The sequence below is a fragment of the Sylvia atricapilla genome, chromosome 8, assembly GCF_009819655.1.
Source record: "Sylvia atricapilla isolate bSylAtr1 chromosome 8, bSylAtr1.pri, whole genome shotgun sequence".
Taxonomy (NCBI): Eukaryota; Metazoa; Chordata; class Aves; order Passeriformes; family Sylviidae; genus Sylvia; species Sylvia atricapilla.
The window spans coordinates 13,548,387-13,576,347 of record NC_089147.1 but is presented as its reverse complement, the minus strand read 5'-3'; the positions used below and the strand labels follow the sequence as shown (position 1 = coordinate 13,576,347).

At 39.6% G+C, this 27,961-nt stretch overlaps 1 protein-coding gene across 3 annotated transcripts in view; it reads right to left on the bottom strand.

The window, feature by feature from the left end:
- The window catches only part of BTRC (beta-transducin repeat containing E3 ubiquitin protein ligase), a 115,583-nt gene that overhangs the window by 32,721 nt on the left and 54,901 nt on the right, over positions 1 to 27,961 (bottom strand). For all 3 annotated transcript variants that reach the window (XM_066323684.1, XM_066323685.1, XM_066323686.1), the window contains one exon: positions 21,137 to 21,226. In XM_066323684.1, the coding sequence (XP_066179781.1) occupies positions 21,137 to 21,226 (90 nt within the window). The remainder of the gene's footprint in view (positions 1 to 21,136; positions 21,227 to 27,961) is intronic.

The window sequence follows — 27,961 nt, the reverse complement described above, 5'->3', positions numbered from 1 at the left end:
ATCTCATTTCTGAGAGTTACTTTCCTGTCATATCAAGAATGTTATCAGTGTGAACCATATCATATGAGAAATCTCTCCCATCCTCATGCACTGATGCATCCCATTTATAAATTTATCTAACAACCACCAACGCTTTCTATAACTTCTACTATAATAATTGGCTAAACATCTAAGAACCTATTACATGCTGAGTAAAGTAGTTTCTACTTCCAACAGTTTAAAATGTATTCTCTTTTAAATACCATTAGGTCTTCAACGGTGAGAATTTTTCTCCTTTGTGAAAGGAAAAAAACTATTAGACTTTAGCATTCACTATTTGCTAAACATCTCTGTGATACCTCTCACTTGTTTTCTGTATTTTCAGGTAGCTCACAATAGCCTGTATTAAATCTAATAATAGTACACTTGCAAACATACTATTTGTATCTTCTCATCTAGGAAGAGCAATTTGGGCTTGTGTCTAGAAAAACCATATGCAACCTCCTGCTACAAAATAAAATTAAAACGTCAAAAAAAGTCAACATTTCCTACCACAGCCCAAACTCTGAGATGCACCTTTGACAGCCTATACCTCGATTAAGGGGTTAGAGCTCCCTCTAGCACTCTCCAAACAGAACAGCCATAGGTGGTAAGCTGTGACTATCTGATCTCACTCAAAGTAGTCTTGGCTAGTGTTGCTTGTAATTTTTACTTGATTTACTTTTTTTTGTCACATGCATAATCAGGAACACCTCCCCTAGTTTACCTGAAATTCAAGAGAAACAAGTGTCACTAGAAATTCCCTCTATAACAGATTAAAAATACTCAGATTGCTATAATTAACTGATCTCTATTTTAAAATGTAATTTAGGACATGCTGAAGGATTATCATGTCAGCTTGTGTACAATGTGAAATGGAGCAAGAAACTAAATGAAAAAGTTGTTTAAAATTTTCAATTTTCATGGCATAAAAAAATCTTGCTACCTCAACTCCTTCTGGCTGACAAACATCCCAATGCAGCTGACTGCAGTTGTGAATTACGCATTTCTATTTCACATTAAATACTGAGTAATGCCACTTAAGTAAAACTAAAAAGGTGCAACACTGCTGAGTTCTGCACAATACTGAAGACAGAGAAACATCTCACGACAGAGTGTCATGCCTTTTCAATCATAGGTTATTACTTATTAATTCCTGATAAACTGAAAGCTGCCAGTACAAATGTAAAAACGAGAAAGGGAAATGGAGCCAAGTCTTTCGGGTTTTACTCTTAACTCTCCCACTCCCTTCCTGTGCTGCCACAGGCAAGCCACTCCATTCCACAAATCTATCAGTTAAACAGATGTGTCCCAACACACTTCACACAGAGACAAAGCACTGCTTAATGCTGGGAATGAAGCCGCTGCACCAAAGTTGCTTGTTGAGGGCAAAGTCACAAAGTGACACCACACAAGTGTAAACTTCCTTTTAAGTGCTTAGCAAACAAATCCGTCATGTCTCACTTCACCAGCTGGAAAAAATGCAGTAGTACTAGTTGTTTCCACAGCCTTCCAATGCAGAACCAAGAGTCAAGTGTGCTATGAAAAAATTTCCCATTGAGTCTTCTCAAACTGAGACACCCAGATACCGTTTCAAAATCAATACAGACATGGCAACAACTCACATCCCGAAGGTAAGTGCCCAAGGGAGGATATGCTTTGGGTAAGTTTCTTTACTCATCACAGCAATTCTGACGTGTAGCCACCGGGGGACTTCAGAACATCACCCGGGTTTAGAAGTTTGTGATTTTAATATTTGTGTATGACAGAGATGAGGAAATACAGTACGATGTGCTAGGCTATCCACAGCTACGTTTTTATGCCTCTGACAAGTCCAATAAGAAAAACTAGAAGTAACTAGACCCGAGTAGATGACAGAAGCACCTGACCAAAACTTCCCAACATCGCCTGCCCATGTCCCTCAGTCCCATCTGACAGCTGTCCTTGCCATTTTGGGCCCGAACTCTGTACACAGTCCTGCTGCTGCACCCAAATCCTGACACACAGACCTTCCTTCTGCCCTACAGACGGCATCCAAGGCTGTTCCTTTTATCCCCGTAAGAGGACTTGGAGAAAGGCACTGGCAACAACTACTCTCACCCCACACCTCCTGCATGTGGCAGATTATAGTCTGACATCTGACCTGTCCAGTATAAGTGAAAGGACATCTCGAGTGAAAGCAAGATCTCTGCAGTTGCAGATCTGTTGGTTGGGCTGGTGACCTTCAGCTGGGTGTCACTTGGGCTGACACCACGATCCATCTGTTCTCTCTCCACCTCCACAGAGCTGTGGCTTAGGTCTGAATGACACAGGTAAAAGGTGTGGGGTGCTTTGCTGACCAAACTGCAGGAAGACAGCAGCAGCAGTTCCCCCCACATAACTGACCAAGTACTGAAACTTCTGTGATCTGTGATCACTTCTGTATATTAGCAGCAATATAACTCCCTTCTTTTTAGGAAAACAGCTTGCAGCTGTTTTTGTGTCTTTGCTACTTCAAGACTACATAACTTGATGCGATCCTTGGTGCTGTCTTAGGAGATAAAGGCAGGCAACAGCTAGAGCAAAATGTAGCCCTTCTTACGGAAAGCACGTGCCGGCTTCATTTCCTGGTGCAGTCTGAGACCTCACATTGTAGGCAGATGTTTTGTAGATGTAAAACCCAGGAGAAGCAGGTGCCTGGCAGTGGAGCTTACTTGGGAGTAATGAATTCAATATTGACTCTGCTGTGAGCAGAAGGCTGGACTTCCTGAGGGTCCTTTCCAACCTAAGTGACTTTGTATTTCTAACCTCACTGTCAAAGTTCCTATACACTTGACAGGCTTTGGTATAGTTACAATTGTCTGATGTTGATGTATATAATTTATCATAAGCAAAATCTGGAACTCTTTTTAAAAGACATTGTATAGAGGATTATTTCTTAATAAGACTTTCCAACTCTAGGGTTCAAAAGATCAGATTCTTGAAGAGTAAAGTCGAGAGCACGCAGTATTCATCTGTTCACACATTCAATACTGGCTTTCAACTACATCTCTCCAACTATTTAAAAATTTTCAAAAATTGTTGATTTTTTTATATGCATGTGCTCTCTAGGAACTTCAGCTGACATTCTCCACAAATAAATAAATTCCAACATATCTTTTCTTATGACCTGAACCAGTTTCAAAAATCAGGTTTTATAATTAATTAACTGTCTGTGAAGTCTAACCATCTGCAGTCTTCTAAATCAAACTCTGAAGTACTCACATTAAAAATCACCTCTTTGGGATTACAAATTATAATCCAGAATAGGGCTGACAGATCTGAATCAACACGGCAGGAGAACAACCTGATTCAGCTCTGCAGTTCATACAATTCTGTAAAATACAATGACTCGAAAGAAGACAAATGCACATAATTGGCATTAATTAAGAACATTTTTATTACGTACAATCAAAGACCTATAAGTAAGGTTTACTTGCCAGAGAGGGAGCTTTCTTTGCTGAGAAATTACAAGTCTTACTTAATTAACCATCTAATTTTTTGTAGTATAGTTGTTAAGTGGTTTTCACTTTTATTTTCTTCTAAATGAATGTTAGTCTAAACACAAAAGCAGTTGTTTAAAGTGAAAGTAGTGAGGTCAGAAAAAACAATGCTGAAATAGTTTAGCTGTGGTTTAACTGAATTCTCAGTTTGTCATCACTGTTAGAACGGTTTCACTGTGTGTTGAGAAGCAACAGGAACTTTTCAGACTTTAATATTATGAGAAGACAGTTAAATCTGAACCTGTGCACACACATTTAGGATAGACCTTTTGTATTTCAGAAATTCAGGGCATCATGAAGGCAAGTTTACCTGTTGGGCACAGGACTCAAACAGCCTGGTTACATGAGTTGAGCAGCTAAGGACTACTTGCCTATCCAGATTCATTATTATGGTAAAACAAGTAATTGCAGCCATTTACAATACTATTTTCAGGACTGTGAGTGCAACTACCTTGCAGCTCATTTTTAATTTTCCTCAACAGTAAGGTTCAGCAATGTCTCGCTCTAAGCTGCAGCCTCAACTAAGCCATCGGTTACAAGCAACAAGGGACTGCCTGCCTGCCTTGCTGAAGTTATCTTAGGTATGAGCTTCCACAGGCAGACTAATTCAAATCTATTTTTGTAAATTACAGATTGTGTTAAATATACATGAAGGAAAATATGGAACAGTTGCTTTTACTGCACAACATGAGTTATTTCCCATTACAAATTCCCTCTGAGAAAACCATAAATTTTAAAATCTGCCAATTAGTGGCAGTGACTGCTGGTGATTCTGTATTCCAGTCAAGCTGTAGTATTTGCTGAGTACTGCACAGGGCAGAACAATATTCCAGGAAAATCAAGGGACCATCATACCTGACAATAACAAGCTGGATGATGCAGTGATTTGTTCAAGCTTTCTCTTCCTTTTTGAAGGATCCAGGCTATGTCCCTGCATCAGCCAGAAGGATTTACATGTGTCTAAGATGTGTGTGTAAGAAGTATTTACATGTGTGTAAGACTGTCAATACCTGAAGTACAGTTCAGAGCAATAATTTGACAACTTTTTGCATAAGAGAGAGTGATTAGAAAAGTAAATATAAATTCTTCCAAAAAATGAAGTCCTCAACCACAAATGCTTAAACATCTTTTCTCTTCCATTTCTTAAATTGCACCACTCCTTAAGGACCATTCAATTTGTCCTAATAAAACAAAGTGGATATGACAGCTCTCTAAAACTGTATGTGGATAACAAAAGGAAGAAACAACCAGTACAATCTCCCCATGAACAAGCTAGCTTGGAGACTGTAGCAGGGGATTTCCAGTCATTAGAACAACTGGCTTCTAGAAAAATCTTCTGATGGAAACATTGGAAAAAAAGACTGCAGATCTGACCTTAACTGATTTTAAGATGAAACTTTGTAAATTCACTAAAGGGACAAAGTAGTATCTAAAAGACAAGAGGTTGGAATCAGTGACCTGCAAAGTCCCAAAAGATGGAATCATGGAGGTTGGAAAACACCTCCAAGATCATCAAGACTATCTGTTAACATTGCCAAGTCCACCACTAAACTACGTGTCACATAGACAAACCTTTTAAATACCTCCAGGCCTGTGATTCAGCTTCCTTGGGCAGCTTGTTCCAATGCTCCATAAACCTTTCAGTGAAAAAAGTTTTCATAATAGTCAATCTAAACCTTCCCTGCATGACTTGAGGCCATCTCCTCTTGTCCTGTCGCTTGTTACTTAGAAAAAGAGGCTGACCCTCACTTTGCTACACCCTCTCAGGCAGTTGTAGAGAGCACTAAGGCTCCCCAAAGCCTTCTCTTCTCCAGGCTAAACACCCCCAGCTGCCTCAGCAACTCCTCATATGACCTGTGCTCCAGACCCTTCACCAGATCCACTGCCCTTCTCAGGACTCACTCCAGCACCTCAGGATTTTTCTTGTTTGAAGGGTCCAAAACTGAACCCCTCACAATGGAATTTGAGGTGCAGCCTCACCAGTGCTGAGTACAGGGGGATGATCAACGTCCGGGTCTGCTGGCCACACTACTTCTGATACAAGTCAGGATACCACTGGCTTTCTTGGCCACCTGGGCAACTGCTGGCCCACGATCAGCTGCTGTTGATCAGCTGCTGTACCCACAGATCCTTCTCCACTGGGCAGTTTTCAGCCACACTGCCCCAGCCTGCAGCACTGTGTGGGGTTGTTGTGATCCAAGTGCAGGACCTGGCACTTCACTTTCCTGAATCTCATACAGTTGCCTTGGTACATTAATCCAGCCTGTCCAGATCCCTCTGCAGAGCCGTCCTACCTTCAAACAGACCAACACTCCACCCAATTAAGTGTCGCCTGTAAATTTACTGAGGGTAACACTTGATCCCCTTGTCCGTATTGTCAATAAAAATACTAAACAGAACTGGCCCAAATACTGAGCCCTGGGGAGCACCACTGGTAACTGGTGACCAGCTGCATTTGACTCCATTCACCACCACTCTTTTGGGCTTGGCCAGTTTCTCCAGGAGAATGCTGCAGGACCTGACATCAAAGCCTTTACTGAAGTCTACGTAGACACATTCACAGCCTTTCCCTTATCCCAGATCAGGTTGGACAAGCAGGACTTGCTTCTGGGCCTGATCACCTGTTTGTCCCATACGTGCCATGTGATGGTACTGAAGATGATTTGTTCCATGACCTTCCCCAGCACCAAGGTCAGACTGTAGTGTGCCTGTAGTTCCCTGGATCCTCCTTCCAGCCCTTCTCGTGTAACAAGGCTGGTAACGTCTTGTTCTGCAAGAGGCATTCATCATTTCACAGCTCAGAGCATACCTGAAAAGGCACAGATGCAAACTTGCTGATTGTTAACTAAGCAAACTGACTTTGAATGAGTAGAGAACATTGATGGGACTGTGGACACCACTTTGTTAATACACAAAGATGGCGCTTTATTCCTCTCCCATGGATGACTGGAAGAGCTGTTGATTTTCAGTCTGGCATGTGCCCAGTGAGCTTGAGCCTATCTGAGAATTATGAAATGTACAACCTACACCTTTCCACCATGTGCTGAACTGCAGAGTTGCACATGACACAGAGGAACACAACTTAATTCTAGTGAGGTTTTATCCATTGATCTTGCCTCCAGGAAACTCCCAGGCAACTTCAGATTGCCCTGAGGCCATATTCACTGTGCTTGTCACTGGTTTCACAAGATATCCCTCATGGTGTCTGATACACTTATAATAAATGTATTACATGAGAACAGATAATATCTCTTTTCATACCTCCACTCCCTCCACGTAAACTCTTACATGATCTTGGACAAAACCTTTAAATTCTTCATTCATGTGATGTCTGGATGCCAGATCAAGATCCAGATGTGAGTAATGCAAGTGACCTTAGAGCCCCTGATATGGAGGCACTTTTGCTGGAGGAGTTGCCTTCAAGTCACTTACTGGGAAGATCAGGCCAAGATCTGCTGGGCAGCAAGACATTGTAACCATGAACTCCATTTTCTCCAGGGCCAATTGTCTGTTGTTTCCACAATTAGAAGAAAAGTTACATGGTTGATTTCAATATTGTTGCTGTCTTGTGCCTTTAACTGACCAGTTATGCAGGTATAGACTGCAGTGGCTATCTGAAAACTCCTGGGATTGCAAAGAGCAAAAACTCAGGTGCCAGTTGGATCCCAGCATGAATCCAAACCAACTCTTACAACCATCAGGATCAAAACCTATCCAGCCAGTTGATAGTGATTTACTTTGAGAGAAAGGAGATGGAGTCAAGTGTCTGACTTCCACACAGGCTATTTATGTTCAGTCACTTGAGGTCCCATATAAGATGAAAAGTTCTTCAGTGCAGTATCAGGAAACTCTGAAAGAAAATGTGTCTCCACCTGAGGACAGGATTTGAAGCGTGTTGATCTGGGTTTTTGTATTAGAAGGGATTCCAACTGTCAGTACCTGATCCAAAGAAGTTACTGTGGTAGTAAGTGCCCAGAAATAAAGATAATTACATATTTGGAAGTAAACTGAGGGCAAGACATCAGGTTGTCCTATGAGAACTGCTTTACTCTATTAAGCATTATTGTAGGATATGAGACTGCAGACTCAACAGTGCTCCTCGCATTTCCCAACCAGTAACTTATCTATGCAATGTATAAATGCACATTTCTCTGATCCCACCTTCGTGGGAACTATAAGATATCTTTCAGGAACTACTACTTTAAAATATGCATTAATTTCCTTAGTACAGCTAAGGTTTTATAATTTCTTTAAAGACAAGTTACATTCTGGAACAGTTTATAGGTAACTTAGCTAACAGAAAAACCTTAATAAGTAAACTTAAACAATTATTTATCTTAAAAAAAATGCTACCCTTGTGTTTTTAAGTTATTAACAATAGCAATTTAATGTACTTACAGTTTATGAAACAGATACTGTTTCATTACCCAAGAAACAAAATTACTATGTATCACACATTGACTCATACTGCTTATAAAAGAAGGGACAGTTAAAATCAAGTGAAAATTTTGAATCTCAAGTTTCAAAGTATTTCACCTATAAGAAATACTAGTGTATTAAGAAAAGAAGGATTTCTGTGGAAGCGTATGTATATATATAAAAGAGTATAAAGAAGAGTATTACTAATACAGCTACAAAAAAGCATACAGAACTTTTTGATACATGAAATTTGCTCTTACTTTTCAAAATGCAAATTCAGGCTAAATTGAGTCCAAAAATTTTAACTCTGTTTAACACAGTGTTTATAAAAAATTTAAAAAAGAGGAAAAAAAAATGTTGATATTCTGTCAACAGCTAGTAGACAGTTTGCTAGCCCACAGAGAGCAAGGAAAGAAAGAAATGATAATTGGATGAACTAAAATATGGACCCAACCAAGAAATTCAACACTGATAAAAACATACACTTGCAAAACCCAGCCAGGAGCTAGAATGAAATTATTTTATTAGGTTAAAAAAGAATTAATATTTGTTCTATGTTCATTTTAACATATACATAAACATTAACAATCCTAAGGCTGCCTATTAATTCACAAGTGGCATATTTACAGTATTTATGATATTATACCCCATGTTGGGACATCCCATTACAAAGTCACGGTGGCAAGCTCCATACTTAACGTGGATTCGGCAACACATTGCATCTTTCCAGTAATTCTCCTGCAGTATGATTACTTTGGGGCAAAAATTTACCACTTGGTTTCTGCCCACACGGGAATCTCTCTGGAAGCTGACAAACTGATTCAAGCAGCTGTGGAATAATTTACTGGGTCTTGAGTTTTATTAAAGGAGAACTAAAGGCTTTGAGAGCTTTTGGTATCTTATGCCACAACAAGAAGGATGTTTGGCTTAGTAACTGTCCACATTCTCTTAGACTTTCCTCTTGCGCACAAAGATCATATTTGACTGCCATGTGAATGTAACCACTGGTAAAAGTGCATCTTTCCCAAAATGCATGTCTAACACAGCCCTTTAAAAATGTACATGGCCCTGAGGAGAGAGAAGATGCCACAACAACAGAGCTCAAATCAACGTTAGGTGTATAAAACCAAAAATGGTGTCTAAATATAAAACATGCTTCAACTGATACCATGTTTCTAGATTCCCAAAAGTCTAATGAGGAAATGTTAAGCAGCATTATCCTTTTACAGATGAAAGAACTGAGACAGAAGAGCAGAATGGCAAAGACAAAAGATAACTCAAAATCTCAGGTCATAATTCCTAATCTAATATTCCTCCTGTGAGTATCATTGCTTACGATAAATAAACTATTTCCTCCCTAAATTTCAGTTGCTGAAGTAACTTTTTAACTTCTCCCCAAAAAAGGGATGCTGTGAGTCCTGCACTCACCCCAAGAAACACTGCAAGGATTAATTAAGGTTTGTGAAGCGCTGCAAGTGCAGGGGAAACCCCCAGGAGGAAGTCTGTATTTCCATATTCTGACCAGGACTTGAAAGGCATGCAATAAATACAGCCTGGGGCACAGAACAAGCAATATGAATAAAATAAAATATTGAACAGCTGTTTGTTAAGTGAATACTGTTCATCCCACACACCAAATTTTATTTCTGCCTTAGGCAGCAGGGAGTGGAAGGTTGAAATAAAAAAATGTTACTTTGAAGGGTTAAATAGTGACAAAGTTATAAAAAATTGGAAATGTTTCTTACAAATGAAAAAAATTATTAAAGACAACCTTTAAAAGCAGAACTACAAGCCCCACTCATTATTGTATCAGAAATACAACTAGTTTGATAGTACAAAACGTCTATGATTTACCAGGTTAACTTTGTGGAGATGCAGTGTCTTTTGGCCTATAAAAACTATGTGGACACCACCAAACTCATGCAAAGCCCTCATTTTATAAAGAGGAGTGAGAAGGAAAGAGATTACATCGCTCTTACAAAACTAAGAGTATTCCAAATACTGCAGTAAGCAAAGACGGTGAGAACTGCCTGGAACTAAACCCCACAGGAGCCAACCTCACCCACAGCAGCTTTTCCCCCAGCACACTGCTACCCACCTAAGGCAGGTAACACAGAGCTGCCGCTGGGTGTGAGCTCACAACTCACACAAACAGCCTGTACAGCTTGCTGGGTGCAGGGCACTGACTTCTGCCTTCTCAGGCAAACTGACAAGAGTTTATTTGCTTTTCAGCATCAGAAAGTGGAATACCTAAAAGTAAAGAGAGCCTGTGTCCTGACTGGAAAAAAGAAAGGAAAGCAGCACAGCCACTGTGCCGGAAGGGATGGAGCCTCACTGTTACACCACTACAACTTCTTTGGGAATTACAGAGGAGAGAAGAATTGCCTGAAAACAACAATACAGAGAGCAAAGAAGGAAGAACAGGAACTGTGGTAATCAGAAGTAGCTATGTTCCCACTGCAAACAAAAATATTATTTTTTAACTTTTCTTATTTTCCCCCTCCAGAAATTGCTCCATAATATCATTTTCCCCCCCACATTATTTTCTCCCTTTACAAAAATAAAGATTTTCCTAAGACTGGTATTCAGAACTGACAGCCATTAACTCCAGTGTGTGCTTTTAGAATGTGCTTGAGAAAACTGGGATTTTCTCAAACCACCAGGAAAAAAAATCAATTCAATCTTAGCACTTACAGCAGTCAAATATTTTTAATTATAATTTCTTGTTAAGTGAATAAACAGAAAATACTAGCAAAAAAACACAATGGGAAAAAAAAAACAACAAAAAGGAGCGTTAGGAAATCAACCCAGTATTTGATGTCTCCTCTTTTTTTGCTCCTGAAAGCCACATGGCACACACAGTATTTTTAACCGAGGAGTCTCGTTTCAAATATATGCTGAGGAATCTTATTTCAAACATATTCTAAATAAGGAGAGGAGTATTAAAACAAGCAGTCCCTTACTCTAATTTTATCCATCTCCCTCCTCTTCTTTCCTTGATGCAGTGAAACTTTAACACCGAACCCTGTCTCTCTCTTTTTTTTTGTAAACAGTGATCAACATTTTCCTAAATGACCCCCGAAATGACCTACTTCGAAACTACTCATTAGTAACAGCCACGTTTGCAATATTAACCTGGATGTGGCTGTTTATTAAGATCTTTTAAGGGGGTTAGAATGAAGACACACTGCCGGTGTACAGGGAGCACAGAAGGGGTAATTTAAAACCCATGTTTTTCCTCCCCCTCACCGAAAACATGCCCAACATTGTGCAGCTGTGCTGCCAGCTTCATCACTCCCTCCGTCTCCACTCTTGCTAATTAAAAGGTTGATCACAGAACAATGCTCTTCTCATTAATTTCAGCTTTCTGATTGGGCAGGATTCCCACTTGCTCCGCCTGATCTTTTCCACACTGCTGAAGTTAATGTGACAGGAGCCCGAAGATGGATTACCCGCTGCCATATTGCCCATCACCTCCAATCAGCAGCTATCGGGGTAAACTGATTGTTCTAATTTGCTCTCATTATTTTTACAATATCAGGAGAAAATAACGCACACAGCTCACTGTCAAAGCCGTGAAAATCAGCCATTAGTTAAACCCAGACACTGAGTGGCTTTATTAGAAGCACTACAGTTTATTGATTCAGCTCCGGTAAACTAAGATAATACCTGTCCTCTTTAAACACACTTTTTAAGGTGCACTTACGTAGCAAGAAAATATTTATTAGGATACTTTTGGAAATGTTCACTGTCTCAGTCCATTATTTTGATATGCTGGCAGACAACAAAGATTAAGAACAATGGAAGCTTGACTTCCACATAAAGAAGGGCAAAATATGCAGCATTATCCACATGGCAGCCTGCGTGCACATCTCAGCTACTCTTCCACAGTTTAAATAAAAATCATCTCAGGACTAGTATGGCAGGTGAATATGTAAATACATCCCATAACCACACAAAATACAATATTACCATAAAGGCAGACATGGTACAGGCATGATTGTATGAGCTGTATGTACAAGGTCAGCAATTTAGTATTGGGTTTGGGTTTTTTTTTTTTGCTAAGCAAAAGAACCTAGCATAGCCCAGCATCAAAACACAGGGTTTGAGAGCAGAAGGTCCAAATAAGCGAAACTGTATTGTATGGCTGGAAACTATTTTTTACCCTATTTAAAGGTGTTATGCTGCCACAGCTTGGGAATAGGATCAGAAATGTCGCTCCACAGTAAAACCTCACAGATCCCAGAGCTAAGAAATGAATAAAGTATTGTTAACAGTATGAAGTCAGGCATTTTTACACCACAGCAGTGTTTAGAAAACGCTGAAAACTCTGGACCTCTGACTGTCTCTATGTTGTATACGTATATAAAGGGACTTACATTATTTTGCTTGCTGCCTATCTGCATCTTAGCAAAGGAAAATGCTCAATAATGAGATTAACAGAAATACGATACCTTAAATCTTGCTAAATGTAAACACTTAACTGGTGTCTACGATGCTCTAACTGGCAATGTACTCCAAGAGTGACAGGCAGAGCACAGCAGACTGATTTTACTTTTAAATAATATCTAAATTAGATTAGTTCTTTGTGTAGATCTGCATGAACCAGAGGGGACATTCATCATTGTGCCAAAAAAGTTAAATTCACTGGGGTACGCTCAAAGTGAATGGTTCTAGACCTACGTTTTATCTCTCAGATGCATCATCAAGATGCTGTGCCAATATGCATGAAGCCAGCTAGGAGCTGCAAGAAAGACAACGGGAGAGTAACTGGATAGTAGAAAAGGTTTAATTTTTCCTTTGTAGATTATGAATTGCTTGGGACCTGGATCTGTGGTTTTTCTGTCTTGTAAACATAGAGCATCCCTTTCAAGACTTGAGCTTCTTTTTTAATATTTAAATGGCTTAAATATAAAAAAGGGTATTCTCCTCCCTCCCCCTCCAAACCAGATGTAATTCTAGTTCCCCCTCCTCCCCCTGATGTAATTAAAAATGCTACAGTTTTCATTACTGCTTTTTAATATTTTTAAATCCTCACCAGCTAGAGCCTTGCATTTGGGGGTTTGATTTTTCCTCCCTCCTAGAGAAGCCACCTCCTAGCTTTGTTTGGAATCTCTTCTGACCCTTGCTAATGGTGTTCTCTTGGAGGGGCGTGCCATGCTTTTCCCCTTAAAATTCCTGCACTGAAAGACTGCACCACACCACACTCCACAAAACGTGCTGATGGCACAAATTACAAGCCCCCAGCCGAACACTCCAGCCCCCACCATTCGGGCAGATTTATGTGGGCTCTTGCCGACGTTATTACAAGTCAGAGTTTATTGGGAAATTGTTACATTATGCGGAGTGTCTAACAAATTGCTTATGCTGCTATAATTGGATTACAACAGCCGCTTGCTCCCACCGGTAAGATTAGGCAAGTAGGACTCCTGCCGATCTCTGAGCGTTAGCAGTAATTTTATTTGCCTTGCCTCTCTCTTTCCTAACAACATGCCTCTTTCCCTGCCAGCTGTCTGCTGAAAAGGCACAGGCTTGTTCCTTGGCCCTAACAATGCAATTACAGCCCTGCAGATCGCACTGTTTGTGCATTAAGTACAGAGCCAAAACGAGGCGAATTGATCGTTTGACTTTTGGAGGAGCCATGTGATCTCTGCGTGCGGGTGATCCGGCATGCACCAGTGGGCAGTGCTGCAGTGCGCGCCTCACGATGAACCCGCTCCCCGCTACCTCCCCTCCCCTGCTTGCTCCCAACAGCAAAGATGCTGGAGCCCACCCCACGTTAACCCCCATCAGGCTACAAAAACAGCCTCATTTTTGGGCGCTTTCTTGCTAGGCTGAACTCGGAATTCACTTGGCCTTCTGCAATGTGATACTTGGCCACGTCAGTGGCTTCCCTGCAGTGGGCCACACCAGGAAACTGTTATTACAGCATTTCATACCATGAGCTTTAGAACAAGAAGTGGACATATTCTCAAATAACCTTTTCAATTCTTGTATTTGAAAAATACTAAAAATGCATCTAATGTCATGTATTCTGCACCATCTGAGAGTGCTGTCACTGCACGTGACTACTTAAAAAGCAATGCTTCCCTTCATGTCTGCCACCATTTATCACCAAAGCCACCGATGACATGGATTCCGAACTGTTTCACATTTCCAGCACAAAGGATCCTAAAGTACTTTGTAAATGCAAGTCCAGTTTGGTTTTAACACTTATTCTGGTAAGCACTCCTTACAAGCTTTGTGTGATGGATCTTGAATGAAGACTTCAAGGCTGTAATTCTTTATGCAGAGTATCCATCACCAAACCAGCAAACACACAGCAAGGAACTACACATAATATAGTTGCAGGGGAATTTTGACTAAGGATGCCAGGTCAAGTTCTAAATTTTAAAAGACTTCTATTACATCTTCACTGTCTGTACACTGAGAGGCCTCCAGGATGATTCCATTTAGAAGAGACCCCTGGAGTCGCCTAGCTCAGCCTCCTGCTCAAAGCAGAATGTATTATGAGGTCAGATCAGGTGGCTCATGGCTTCATTTAGCCTGGTCTTGAAACAACCTCCAAGGATGGAGGCTGCAGAGCCTCCACAAGCAACCTGCTCCAGTTTGACTGTCATCACCACAAGAAAACTCTTCCTCGAAACCACTCAAACACAAGATGGAGTTTCTAACATCTGTGGGAGGACTTTCCATTATTTACTGAATTCAGTCTGAAATGTAACTCAATTTGCTTTATCAAGATTCCAAACCATGGGGTCCAAAAAGTAGAAACATCTCCATCAAGTTCACTAAACTTTGAAAAATGATTCTTCATATCAAGATTTTGCCTATCCCATGCCTGACCATCCTTACTGCAGAGCTTGGAGAACTGATATCCATAATATGATTAAGAGATCCTCAGCTACAAAGCAATATATAAGTTAGCTTTTATATTGCTATTTCTTTAAAGTCTCTGTTGCATTTTAAAAAAACCCAAGCGTTTGGGGTTCTTTTTTAATTTGTGGCGTCATTGACATGCGAAGTCATTTTGGGTGGTAAGAAAAGCAGAAATGACAACCACTCCACAATATTTGCGTAACTGAAGACTAAAGAAGCCTGTTTACACATAGTTTAACACTCAAAAGAAACTCTGAACAGCTGAAATGCCTTATAAATAGCTCAGACCCAGAGGAAGTGCAAACGTCTGCATTGTGAATTGTAGATCTTAATTACAGACAATGGCTGGTACAGCAAGTAGCACAGAAAAAAAAAAAAAAGTGAAACAGTTGCACTCTTCATGGTTGGCAATAATTCTTCAGGAAAATATTTACTATCAATCAGTTATGAGAAAAGGGACTCTGTGCTCATAAAACAGCACGTTGCTTCTCATACCAGGACCATTTTGCTTCAGCATAATCTGAATTTAAACAGCTTGTTTCCTGCGGATATAATTTTGGAAATAAATAAAACAAGTCTATCAAAATCTGGAGAATGTGTATGGTGGGGTGGAGTGGGGGAGCAAGAATATCACATTTCTGTCTCCGTCATTTGCAAAGAGGTTATTAGACCAAGATGAAGCTAAAGCATAAAGATTGTCTTGACCTAAAAAAAGACAGAAAACTAGCAACGAAGATTGAAGTAGTCATATCTGTGAAAGGAAGATCATCATTAGGTCGAAGCTTTTAGATAAACCTCCGATGCCATTTTCTACTTTTGCTGTCTGAGAATTCACTTCCAAAGCACCTTTTGCATGTTAAGTACTCCCAGCAATGTCCCTGCAATGCCAGCCACTCACACAACCCTCTTATTACAGAGAGAACACCTCCAACAGAAGGCTAAAATGACATGCTTACATCTCTATCAGCCAGTGGCTCAGGCAGTGCTTATTCTATTTGCAACAACCCCAAAAACTGCTGTCCCTCCCACAGAAAGGTATATCCAAGACACAGCAGAGAATACTTTATTGAGGGATTTGGGGCTGGAAGCATGTCCACTGACAGTCCCTCTGCATCATTACACAGAAGCTTAACACTAAAATTAAGCTAACATACTTTCTTCTTAAAACAGTAGAAGAAATATCAGGAAATGGAATGTTGCTAGTCAAATATTTGTTTATGATTAAATTGTTCTAATTTCAATCTTAGCGACCGGAAAGGCTTCAAAAGGACTAGAAAACCATGCATTATCTGAAGATATACTGACTCAGTGGTATGTCACAGCAGAACTCTGAGCTGGTTGTGCTATTCATGCAAAGTAAATGCAGACACACTCTCTGGAAAAAAAGCCATCAATCTGTGACATAAAGGGACTTGAGAGTACAAGAGGGACAGTCTTCAGATCAATTTGTCCTACTGCCAACTGGAACATCCAGCCTGGAACCTTAAATGCTTCTTTCTTAAAGAGTGCCCATGGCTTCTCCTTTAAATTTACATAAAAATTCCAGACTTAATGTTATTATTGTTCAGACTATGTTTGTTCTAAAAAATTTGAAAGTAGCGATGCAGAAAGAACTGACAAAAGAAAGAAGATTTCAATTACCAGCTACCTCCACCACTCCTTGTTTTAGCTGAATCACCCTTGAGTGTAAAATGTGTAGCTATAACAAAACAATAAGATGCATCTTTGAAAGGAAATTTCATGTAGCATGCTGGAAGTGCCAAGGCCTGTTCTGTGTTTCCAGGATTGAGCACAACAGAACTCCGTCTCACCTTTACAAATATGATGAACAGCAAAGATTCCTTAAAAGATGGAAAATGCTTAGAAGCCCCTGGGAAGTCCCTTAGTTTGCCAGGCCCTTACAAAGCAAGACGAGTTATCACACGTGAGTAACAAGTGGTGGCCTGAAACAGAAGTCTGATTTTTCAAGGGTCCTGTGCATGACTGTATTTTTCTTCTTCCAGTTTTACTTAGATCAAGGTAGAAAACCTCTCCCAACTGCTGCTGCTGCTGTTTTCAGAACTAAGCAGAAACTTGGGGATGCTGGATGCCATTTTGAAGGTGTCTCATCAGTGCTGCCTTTCACAGGGATGCCATAGGGTGCCTGTCTCTGGCACAAGTAGGAAAGAATTCAATGTGCAAAATAGAACTGAGAACGCTCCTATGCACAGGAGATAGAGATGAACTAGAACCAATTGCAAGAGTTAATAAACAGTAAGACCTATCTAATGAATGGAGGAAATGGGTATTGACTGTAGGACTCTGGGATCAGTTATACACCAATCTCTTGTTGGAAAAGAAAAGAGTGCTTGGAAGCAAAAGGGTATTTCCGTGATCCAGGGAAATGCAAAATCTAAGAAACGCGAAGCAAACAGCAAAACTCAAACCTAACACAGCCCACATAATGAAAGGGTGAAAAGGTAAGACCTCTGTTTGAAAACAGGACTGTATGTAATCCATCCAAGCAAAGACTCAGCCAAGGAGACTGGAGACACACTAGAGCACCCCTAACCACACCTTGAACAGAAAGTGTGAAGGTCACCACAGAAAGATTTCCTGGGTATGGAACAGAAGAGAAACTTGTTTCTACACCCAGGAGCATCAAAAGAATCCTAGTGACATACCAGATGCCAGGGGACTTTTAACTATGTCCCTCTCTAATTGAGGATGAAGCACACACCAACACCATTATCTGCCTGAAGATACTGGCTTACAAAATATGGAACAAACAATAGGAACAGATGCTCATTTGGCCAGATTTCAATAAGCCTCATTAAAATCAAACACCCTGTCCTTGGAGCCCAGGTTCATGCAACATTTCTACCTTATTTAAGCATCTAGCATCAATTCCTGAGGAAGTTGTCCACTTGTGGTTGCACACCAGTAGTATCATTAAAAGAAACCCTTCTGCAGAGATTTTTTGGTTTCTAAAGAAACAAAAAGAAGGGTTTTTTTTACATATGCCTGTGTGTGTACACACACATGCAAAAGCACAATCAGAGACTGCATTTCCTTTTAAAAGACGTTAGCTTGATACACATCACACTTGTTGATCACTCAAAGGCAATGGGCAAAAAGATGCCAAAAAACAACAGAAAAACTCTGGTTCATAGGAAAGAAATTATTTTAGAGATCACACATGTGAAATCTGTGCATCACAATGCATAATTTTTAATTTAAGATCGCAACTCTTCAGTCAAAACATGCACACACTTCAAACAATTTCTAATGCTCTTTATTTGCTTTTACCCAAACAAGTACTTGTCCAAGTAGTATCAGCAGAGTTTCAGAGGACAAATACCAGAAAAGAAGGGCTAAGAACAAGACACAAAGATTCATCAGAATATTATATTCTAGCTTTCTTTTAAAATGTCTGAATAAAACTAATTAATTCATAGTTTTGCAAAAGCCACTGAGCACCTGGCTGCAGCACGACACTGTACACAAAACCACACAGACAAGGTTTCCTAAGAAACACAAACTTCCTTGAGTGATCAAAATACTGTGGCCCTATGCTGCTTTCCAAACCTGAATATGTGTATCTGCTTTTCCCCCCCTCTGTTTTAGGAAGAATGCCAGTTGTTAGGTTGTTAGTTTATATTGGATGTTCTGTACAGAAGCACTCATTCACAAGAGAGTTTAACAAATGGACAGGGCTCTAGTCCGAGAGAAGATACCTCAATATTGATATGCAGGGTAGCTGCATTTCATTCTTTGAACAAACTTTTAGAAATGTCAACCACACAATCAGTAAATGCCATTAATATAGTCTTTAACCGAGCACAATTATCTTTTCTGCAAGTAGGTGCAGAATCCGAAATTTCGTTTTCAGAAAAACCATTGTCCCTTGAAGACTGACTGACACATCTGACAAGCAGGTGATAATGCAGACGGTGGCTCCCAGTCAGAGCTGATACTGCACTGCAGAATTGGAAAAAGTAAATTATTATTTCCAAAGTAACCCTTTCTGTGTTTCACTGCAACTAAAAAAAAAACAAACAACAAAACAAAGCCAAAACCAAAAGCTGAACCTCCTACAGTAGGTTTGGAAAAGGACTGCAGATAATGAAAACTGCAGCACCTTCCAGTATTCACCTTCGTGACAAAACATTTTGAAGTCTAAGGCTATAAAATACATCAATCATGGAGGATAAAACTCGCTGTGTGCATGTAGTAGGAGAAGGCCTCTGGACTCCCTAAATCCCATTTAAAGCCCTCCACCGAGGGAACATTTAACAGCTGTGCCATTTGCCTATGCCATCACTGAACCATCTGCATTTAGATAGCTGGATTTATAAATGCTTCGACACTTCTGGAATTTGAAAGACAAGCTTTCTTAGAATTGACTTCATTTGGTTTGTAGATAGGAAGGCAAAAGAAAGGAGTACAACAGCCAGGCAAGCTAGTACTAGAGGAATCATATCCCCAGAAAAGTCCTTACAATTTTTTAGAGAAAGATATATATATATTTCATACATATATATACATACAGGTATGTGCATGTGTATATGCATACACACACACACGTACGTGCATGTATGTATGCATACGTATATACGTGCCTATATATGGTTTTCCATTCATATATATGATGTCAGACTGTCCAAGAGTATATATACACATATACTCCCCTACAGCATGTAGAGACAGGATACTTCAAAAACATACACTTTTTAATCTCCAGGATGATGTCTCAAATTCCTTCTCAACAGGATAAAAAAAAGTCTTGTTGTTCCTGCCTTGAGCCCTACCCACACCTCTCACCACAAGCCTGCTGAAAACATAACTTTTGGAGAGCTTATTATTTAGGACTTGAAGTTGTTGAAGTGTGTGCTTTTATTTTAAAGAGGCACCACTTAAATTAGTTGTACTTCTTGCACATCCTTGCTCCTTAGTGAGGTGATCAGGTCAAACAGGACACTGGAGCAGATGAGTTGAATGGGTTTACTCCCATGAGCTTGCCGTGAGCTGCTTTATGGCATGGGAATGATGCTCTGTGATAAGACAACTCAGTCAAAGTTGCTCTGCTTAAAGAGTTTCACCTAGTCTGTATCATAAAGCACCTTAGGAAGCAGTGTGCAAGACCAGTCATGTTAAGAATGGAAGTGCTAGTATTAAACTTTGTACCAGAACTGGTAGCTTCTCTCAGAAGCACTCTAGTGGAAGGTAACTGGCATGTCAAGCACAGTTTATGAGTGCTAAGCCACCTGCAAGCACCATTACAAACTTCTGAGATAGCCAATTCCCTGACAAGAGTCAAAAGTAATGGGACATCCAAATTTCACCAGCAAAACCCCAGCAAGGGTTTAGCTGGGAAATTATCTTAAAGGTCAATATAGAAGTGGCCCCTGAAGGGACAAGGCACCTTTAATAACCAATCAAAATATGAAAGAAATGGACTTCAAGAAGATCAAGGAATAATAACTGAAAGAGAAAACAGGCTTTTGAGTGGTCAGGTTTGTGGTGACAGAGGAGCAACAAAATGCCAGCTGGTTTCAGTAACAGATGGCTGCATACACTGATGTGTCCTGCATGCCCATTTCTAAACTTCCTTTCAGTGGAAATACAAAGCGTACACAAGGCTAAATGCATCCTTCACTCAGCCTTTCCATACATCATCATGGTTCAAATATCTTCCATTCACGAGCAGACCAACCTGTACATTGTCTTACTCTAGTTATGTTGAATTCTAAGAAAAGAGGGGGCTTATGGCACCTCATCTTTTCCAATCACATCTACTTCAATTGTGAAGAAATTACTTTTCCGTGACAGGCTAATAAATTCATTTTCTTACCCTTCTGACTGTAGTATCTCCCTTGTCCCTTTCCTTTGAGTACACTGTTCACTGTATTTTAATTGAAAAGTCTTTTTGCACCTCCCTTCTGGTAGCTAAGAAAGGGTACATGATACAAAGAGCTCTCATGCAGTATTTCTAATATGTATCTGGACATTTATCACTTCAAGTTGCCACAGCTAATTACATGGCTGGCATAGGTCATCCCACTGGAAAAGCCTATTACTTGTATAGTAGAATGAATCCTTCAATCCTACATAGCTCAGGACTCAAATAATAATTTCCTGCAGAGAAAAACAGCAAGTCTAAAAAATATCTGCACTGAAAGACAAAAAAGCTTACCCAAAATACTTGCTCTTTGTTTAAATATTTTTGCCAAACTGCAACATTTAACAAGAACTTTTCATTGACTAACAATGAACAATTTGTTAGAACCCCTCAAAACCAAAGCTGTTCTCTTACTTACTTTGGCCACACAATTTTCAGTCTTCATAGCAGTGCTTCCTAGACATACTGTTTCCTGGTTTAAGCACAGTCTGGCACAGCTGTTGTAGGTCTGCAGAAAGATTACAATAGTTATGAATAGAAGAACACAATTTTCTTTCAGGCACCATATTTTTGGCACAGGAACCTACACTAACTCTACTACTCTACTGCATTTCCTTTTTCTACAATATAAATGTTTCAAACAAAAAAACCACTAGTTTATAGCAAAAGTCTATGTTCGGGGCATGCATGCCCTCTGAGAAGCTATGTGCAATTTTACAGTATGGAAATACAAAGAAAAAGATTTTTCTTCTCCGTTCCTTTGAAAATGAAAAAAAAAAAATCTGATCTCAGTTTTCATTCTTTCACAAAATGCTGCATAATGGAACAACTAAAGCAAGTTGATTTCTGAAAACACAGTCGTTATCAGAGAATACATCACATGTGAATAAACATCTGACTTGATCAGAATATAAAATGTAAAATACATGGAACACAACAAAGGTTATAATCAGAAGGGAGCAAATGCGCACCACATTTCATTGTATTTAATCCTCTCAGTTATGTAAAGCGTTTTGTATTTTTTGAAGTAGAGTGTCCTTTCTCTTCAATGCTGTTCTGCCCAAGTGACCTTCAGTTGGGGCAGCAGACTTTAGAGTCCTTGCAGAACACATCACTCTTTTTAATCTCCAGGATGATGTCTCAAATTCCTGAAGACATCAGGAATCTCTCTTGTAGTCTCTCTCCCTTTTGAGGGAAGTGTATGAACAATACTTAAGAAATTGGCTTAAAATTATAATTTGGTTGACTTGGATGTTTAAACTAATATGCCTGAAGAACTCAGGAGCTTCTAATGGAGGCTTTCCTCCTCACCCCCAGCACCTTTACATCTAGAGCTTCAGTATGGGATTAATACACCTGCCACCATTTACAGAAAAATGCTCCCATGCAAAAGTGGCAGCTCAAAAGCAAGCAACAACTTGGTTTGATTCAAGAGTAGAAAGCAGATCACAGAGAAGATGTTGCCACCTCAAAGAGTTGCATGGAAAAAGCCAAAAAAGATGCTGAAAGAGAATGAAATTAAACTTGTTACAAAGGCATTTTCAAGAGCACTAAGTAAAGCATTCTAACATTTATGATATTTTTAAGATTGCTTTAAGGGGAGGGCACACAAAGACTTGTAGTGAGCTGCCTGTCAGTTCTTGCCCTGAAATACACACTGGTAATCTCTGGAGATGTTTTTTTCAGGGCTTGCAACAATTTCCATTTGCTTGATTTGAAATGACTTCAGACCCAAACCTGCTATAGGTTACAAAACCTGTGGACAACACTGGCATGATAAGGGCTCCTAAACACCTCCCTCTGCCCCAAAGCTCCATCACCAGAGCCAGACTGCCTCAGTGCCAAGCACCAAAAAACAATCTCCCTCTCTTGCCCCTCTGCCAGAGGCCTGACTGTGCAAAATGTTGTCAGCAGCAACATAAAAACTGGCAGAGGAGCACACGGCAAAGGATGTCAGAGGCAAGAATGCAAAGAGATTAAAAGGGGTTTATACTGAGCAATAGGACATGTGTCCACAAAGCCAGTGCTCCCAACAGCCCCCAGCTCAGGTAAGCACCCACTGATGGGAACTGAGTGTTCACTATCAGTTTATAACATTCACCTAACTTATGATCCTCATGAAACATTCCTTACTGCACACCATGGGAAGTCAGTATACTGACTTAGGTGGATCTGTACTGGACCAGCACGGTACAAACATTCTTGGATAAATTAAGGAAATCACAGTCCTTTCCACCTTACCTATTTACAGAGCCCCCCTTCAAGCTCACCATGAAACAGAAACAAAAGAGAGCAGAGAAGCCCTATCTTCTCCATTCCTTTAGCAGTTCATGTTTTATTTCTCAGTGAGCTCTCTAACCAGAAAACAACCACTGACAGACAGGAATGCAGAAAATTCTGTCTCCAGTTCTCCTTACATGTCACAACACTGATATCTGTTTTGACCAGCAGCCAGCAAGCAATTTCTGACTCTAGACCCAGAAGGAGAAATTGAAAAATTCAAACACACAAATTCTTTCAAGGTGCTGTACAGATGAACAAAGTGCATCTTTCAGCAGGAGAGGCTCAGATTGAAACTGGATTAGGCCACAAGCAAACAGAAGTCTGATTGCCTCCTGCAAATATTTGCCAACATCATAAAACCATCACCCTGGTATCCATAAAACTTTCTCCTCAGAAGGAAGATCAGAGTGGTGTAAACTACTATAAATTGGGGCTTAGATACAGTGTCCCAACTGATAGACAGAAATTTGTTACTATCTGCTTTGCACTAACATTCAGAAAATACCATGCAAACTTCATTTTACAGGCATGGCACTAGTTAAATTCAACCAGATTCTGAACATGAAAAAACCATGAAGAGTTGATAAGATTCTTTGTTTGGTTTTTACATTTGTGTAATTTAATCCATTTACTGTAAATCTGTGATATTTTTCACTTGGAATTTAATTCCTAGAATTCCATATGCAGTATTTCTGCACAACTTGACTGCTACATACTATAAGTTTCATGAGGAGCCCTGACTTGAGGAAAGCTACTGCTGACTTCACTTTGCAGATCAAAAGCTCAGCCACAAAAACATTTACTGAAAGCAAAAAGGAAGTCTGCGGCTCCGTGAACTGAACCATGAACTGAAATCTTGTCAGTCTTTTTCCTCCCAGGACAGGTATGCACAAACCTTGGTTGCATGCCAGCTTTTTAAAAGCTGTGCTTACAACAGGCTTTCTCCACATTTACGAATGGGAAAGAGTAGACAATCCAAACAGAACATGTGAAATACTAAATGCTAAATCTAAAGATGTCAGCATTTTCTGAGAATGGAAGAAGCTCACTATGCACTGAAGTTACTAAAGTAAAAGTTACATACATGTCAGAATGCAAATACAAATAATTATTCCAGTGTATTGTGCAATTTTGATTACTTTCACCCACACATTACATCTCAGGGATAACAGCACCAACTGAACTTCCAGCATAACTTGTTCATCAAATCCTGCAATACCAGGACTACTCACATTTGACAGAACTAGCATAGCATAAATTTAAAGAAGATAAAATGAAATACTTCTTCACACAGCTGGCAGTGAACTTCTGGTGCTTCCTACTCCAGGACATCATGCAGAGAAACATAATCAGAAGTGGAAAAAGAGACTAAACAAACTCATGGACAGCAGCTCCAAAGATACATGGCACAGATATACTCCAGATATCCCTAGTGCAACAGCAGTAGATGCTGCAGGAACAGGAGGGCAGTGGAGTACCAAAAGAGACCAGACCTGTTTGCTCTCATTCAACAGCATCTTCCAGTGACAGTGCTGACTCTGGGTCTAACTGACCTGGGCATTCATGCTATCAGTGTATACCTCTCTGCCCTCTGACAACATGCCAAGGAACTCCTTCTTCCCAACCATTTCAACTACAGAAGGAGAGAAGAACATGCTTTTACTGTAAGAGCCAACCTTTTGTTTACACAGTAATTTTATTACATAAGGATTTATGTATCTGCCAAATTACCAGACGACCATTTAGTCCTTCAGCAGCTCTTTGTTTCTCAGTAGAAGGGGAAAAGAGAAAATTAAAGAGAGTATATATCATGAATTCAACACATTAGGATGCATACTTGAGAAGAAAACATAAAGTACTCTTCAGTTTTACATACATTACTGTCTTTGCAAAGTTACAAAGTTCTTATTTTCACATTCTCACAGAAGCATGCCTTATTAGCCTTGCGGGATGAATAAAGAGGGCAAAGAAGATTCACATGCATGTTCTATAATATGTTTTAAAGGGTTGAAAGCAAAACACAAAACCTAGTTCTCCCTTAAAGTTAAGACAAAAAAGAGGTAGTGTCCTCTGCTTGACAGGTCTCAACAGAAATGTACGGCCTGTGTTACAAAGAAGCTGCATCTGGCTCATGAGGCCAAGTCATAAGAAGACGAGAACATATTGTCAAGGCAGTACTATATGGTAATCTCCTAACGCTTTTTTGCAGGCAGCACTTTCTGGCTACTGAGAGACACAAAATGGCTGCTGGACTTTGTGATTTGGTTTCATCTGGTATCGTTCATACACTAACACTTACTGTGAATAGGCCAGTGAATAGACTAGCGAATTCTGGAAGCAGAATTAATGTCCTATCATCAAGTAATAACGCAGGGCCAGCCCTTCATGTTAGGTGAAACATTTGATGATGTCTAATGCTACACTGCAACATAAGAGTACCTCCTTTCATTTGTTCCAATACCCATGGGAACACTGACTTACCTGGAAGAAAAGCAAGAAAATCAAAGCCAAAACTAAGCCTTAGAAAAGGAAATTTCTCAAGTTCACCATTAAAGCTTCACCCTTTTACATACCTCATCTAATCTGCACCAAAACTGTTCAAGTTTCTCCTCACCTTTCATCAAAATAAGAGGTTTCTTCATCAAGGAAAAGTATTCTGAAATGGTAGCCTGGTTCAATGCTACAGGCAGATAGCTCTGCGTTGGAGTGCTCTAATATGTTTTTATATTGCATATAAAGCATGCAAACATAAACCAGTTTGTTGAAAACTACCCTCTTTGTGGAAGCTGGCTGTAATTCTGAACAAGTTTTCAATTTTCGCACTGCTGCTAGGGTAAAACATTTTAAAGAGTTTAATTTTTACAGTGGCTTCAATGACACGAGATTATCTAACAAAGTAATGGTTAATCAATAGAGGGTTTAGTTGTCAGGTGAAACATATAACACACTAAAAGGGATTGATTGCAAGACTCCTCCTTATTTACTGGGAGGTATATATTTAAAATGACACAAACTTGTTACCAAGCTGCATTCCTTTAACCTTGCAAAAGCCGTTTGAAAAGGGTGTTAAGCAGTCCTATAGCCAAACAAGCTCTAATGAAAGAAAAAAAGAAACCTACAAATATATGGGAGTACCAAATCATGTCAGAAGCAGGGGAACCACAAAGCTGTATTCACTCTCAGCCAAAGGCTTAAAATGCCACAGAGGCACTAGACTATGGTTCACTAAAGATAGAGCTGTATCTGATCTCATTCCTTTAGTGTCTTTGGTTACATTTTTCTTTTTAAAGAAAGTATGATCCTGCTCTTTGACACAAACACATAAACATTTCTACTCTTGTCTGTGTAGCTCCGAATGAACACTGAGCATCAGCCTGAAGCCTTGAACCCCAGGCAGAACTCCATGTGTGTGCAGCTTTTCTACCAACTGAAATCCATTTCTTTGGCCATTCATTCCAGGAATCCTCAGTCCCTGAACAAAGCTCCACTTTTTAATAGAAGCTGCAACCCAGGAGTTCAATAAGATTTCCCCCCCCAATAGTTAGTAATTACATGATTTATCAGAGAAAGATAACACTAATAAAAACACAGCAAAAAGACAAAACCCATATGCTCCCTTCAAGTCATTTTGAGGGAAAAGATTATTAAACTGTTCTTTTTGAACAAGGGCTTTTGTAGCTAAGCACAAATTGCCAAACGGTTAGAAAAAAAGTTATTAGACTCAGAAGAATTCAGCAGAAGTGCGAAGTTATATAAACAAATCACTCCAGCAGATTTGGAAAGATCGCTTTCATCTTATTTAGAGTCTTAGGAGACTTGCATTAATTACCCTTTAAAGGTCTTTCACATGGACTATTTAAAATAAATGCAATTTATTTATTTATTTCAAATGAGGTGCTTCTTCTGAAAGAATTAAGTAATCTTAACAAATTTAAAAACGTTTTTATAAACAGGTAATTAAAAAGAAGACTAGAATTAAGTCAAGCTGTAAGACATTACCCAGGATCCACCTCGACTATTTTCTTAAGATGCAATTTTTGTTATCCCTTGCCCAGCCTTGGGAAGGAAAGTCTCCACAGAAAGTCATAAGACAAAATAAAGACCAGTAAAACAAAAATACTAGATCATTTACAGGATTTTCCCTAAAGCACAGTTTGTCATATTGCAATTACACCTTGCTGACTGTGAAAGCCAGAGTCCTTAATATTGCCACTAGAGGGAAGACGTGTCTTAACACACAGCAATGGTAGTTGGGGAGTGGGTTTTCTTGAGCAATTACCATAACAAAGCTCCCTTGGCTGTGTGTACCTTCTAATTACCCAGTACAATTAAAATGACTTACCTAAAACAAACATGAAAAAAAAGGCCCCTAAAACAAAAAACCCCAAGACAATGCAAACAAAAAGCCTTAGTCCAATATGCTTGTTACCTGAAATTACATTAAAGCTCAAGATTTTTTTTAACTCATCCATCAATGCACAAGAGGGAGAAAAACAAAAAAGGAGTATGCCACAATGCCCAACACCATGGGGTTGTTCAGCTACATAAAAGCATTAAAACAAACAAAAACAAAGAGCAAGGCAAACTAGATCTCTTGTTAAAGAAAAGAAAAAAAAAAGAAAAAGAAAATGTCGTGGTATTTAGCCATCTGGTAGCTGCTTGAAAACAAATTGTCCTCAGAAGAGCAGAAATACAGTATGTCTTCTTGCAGTTCACTGGCTTATGAATCAGACTACTTTTCCTACTTGTTTTTTTTTTTTTTTTTTCGTTTTTAATACAGGCATGGTAATGTTAGACTTCTGGGCTGCTGCTTTCACTTCCCTTGTCCCACTGTGCAGACATAAGCATGATCATCCCAATCAGACCCGGTTATTCTAACTCGGATGTATTACTCACAGTCTTTCAGGATACATCTTGTTGGGCCCATCGCTCAAAATCCCCCAGGATTTTTTTTTTTTTC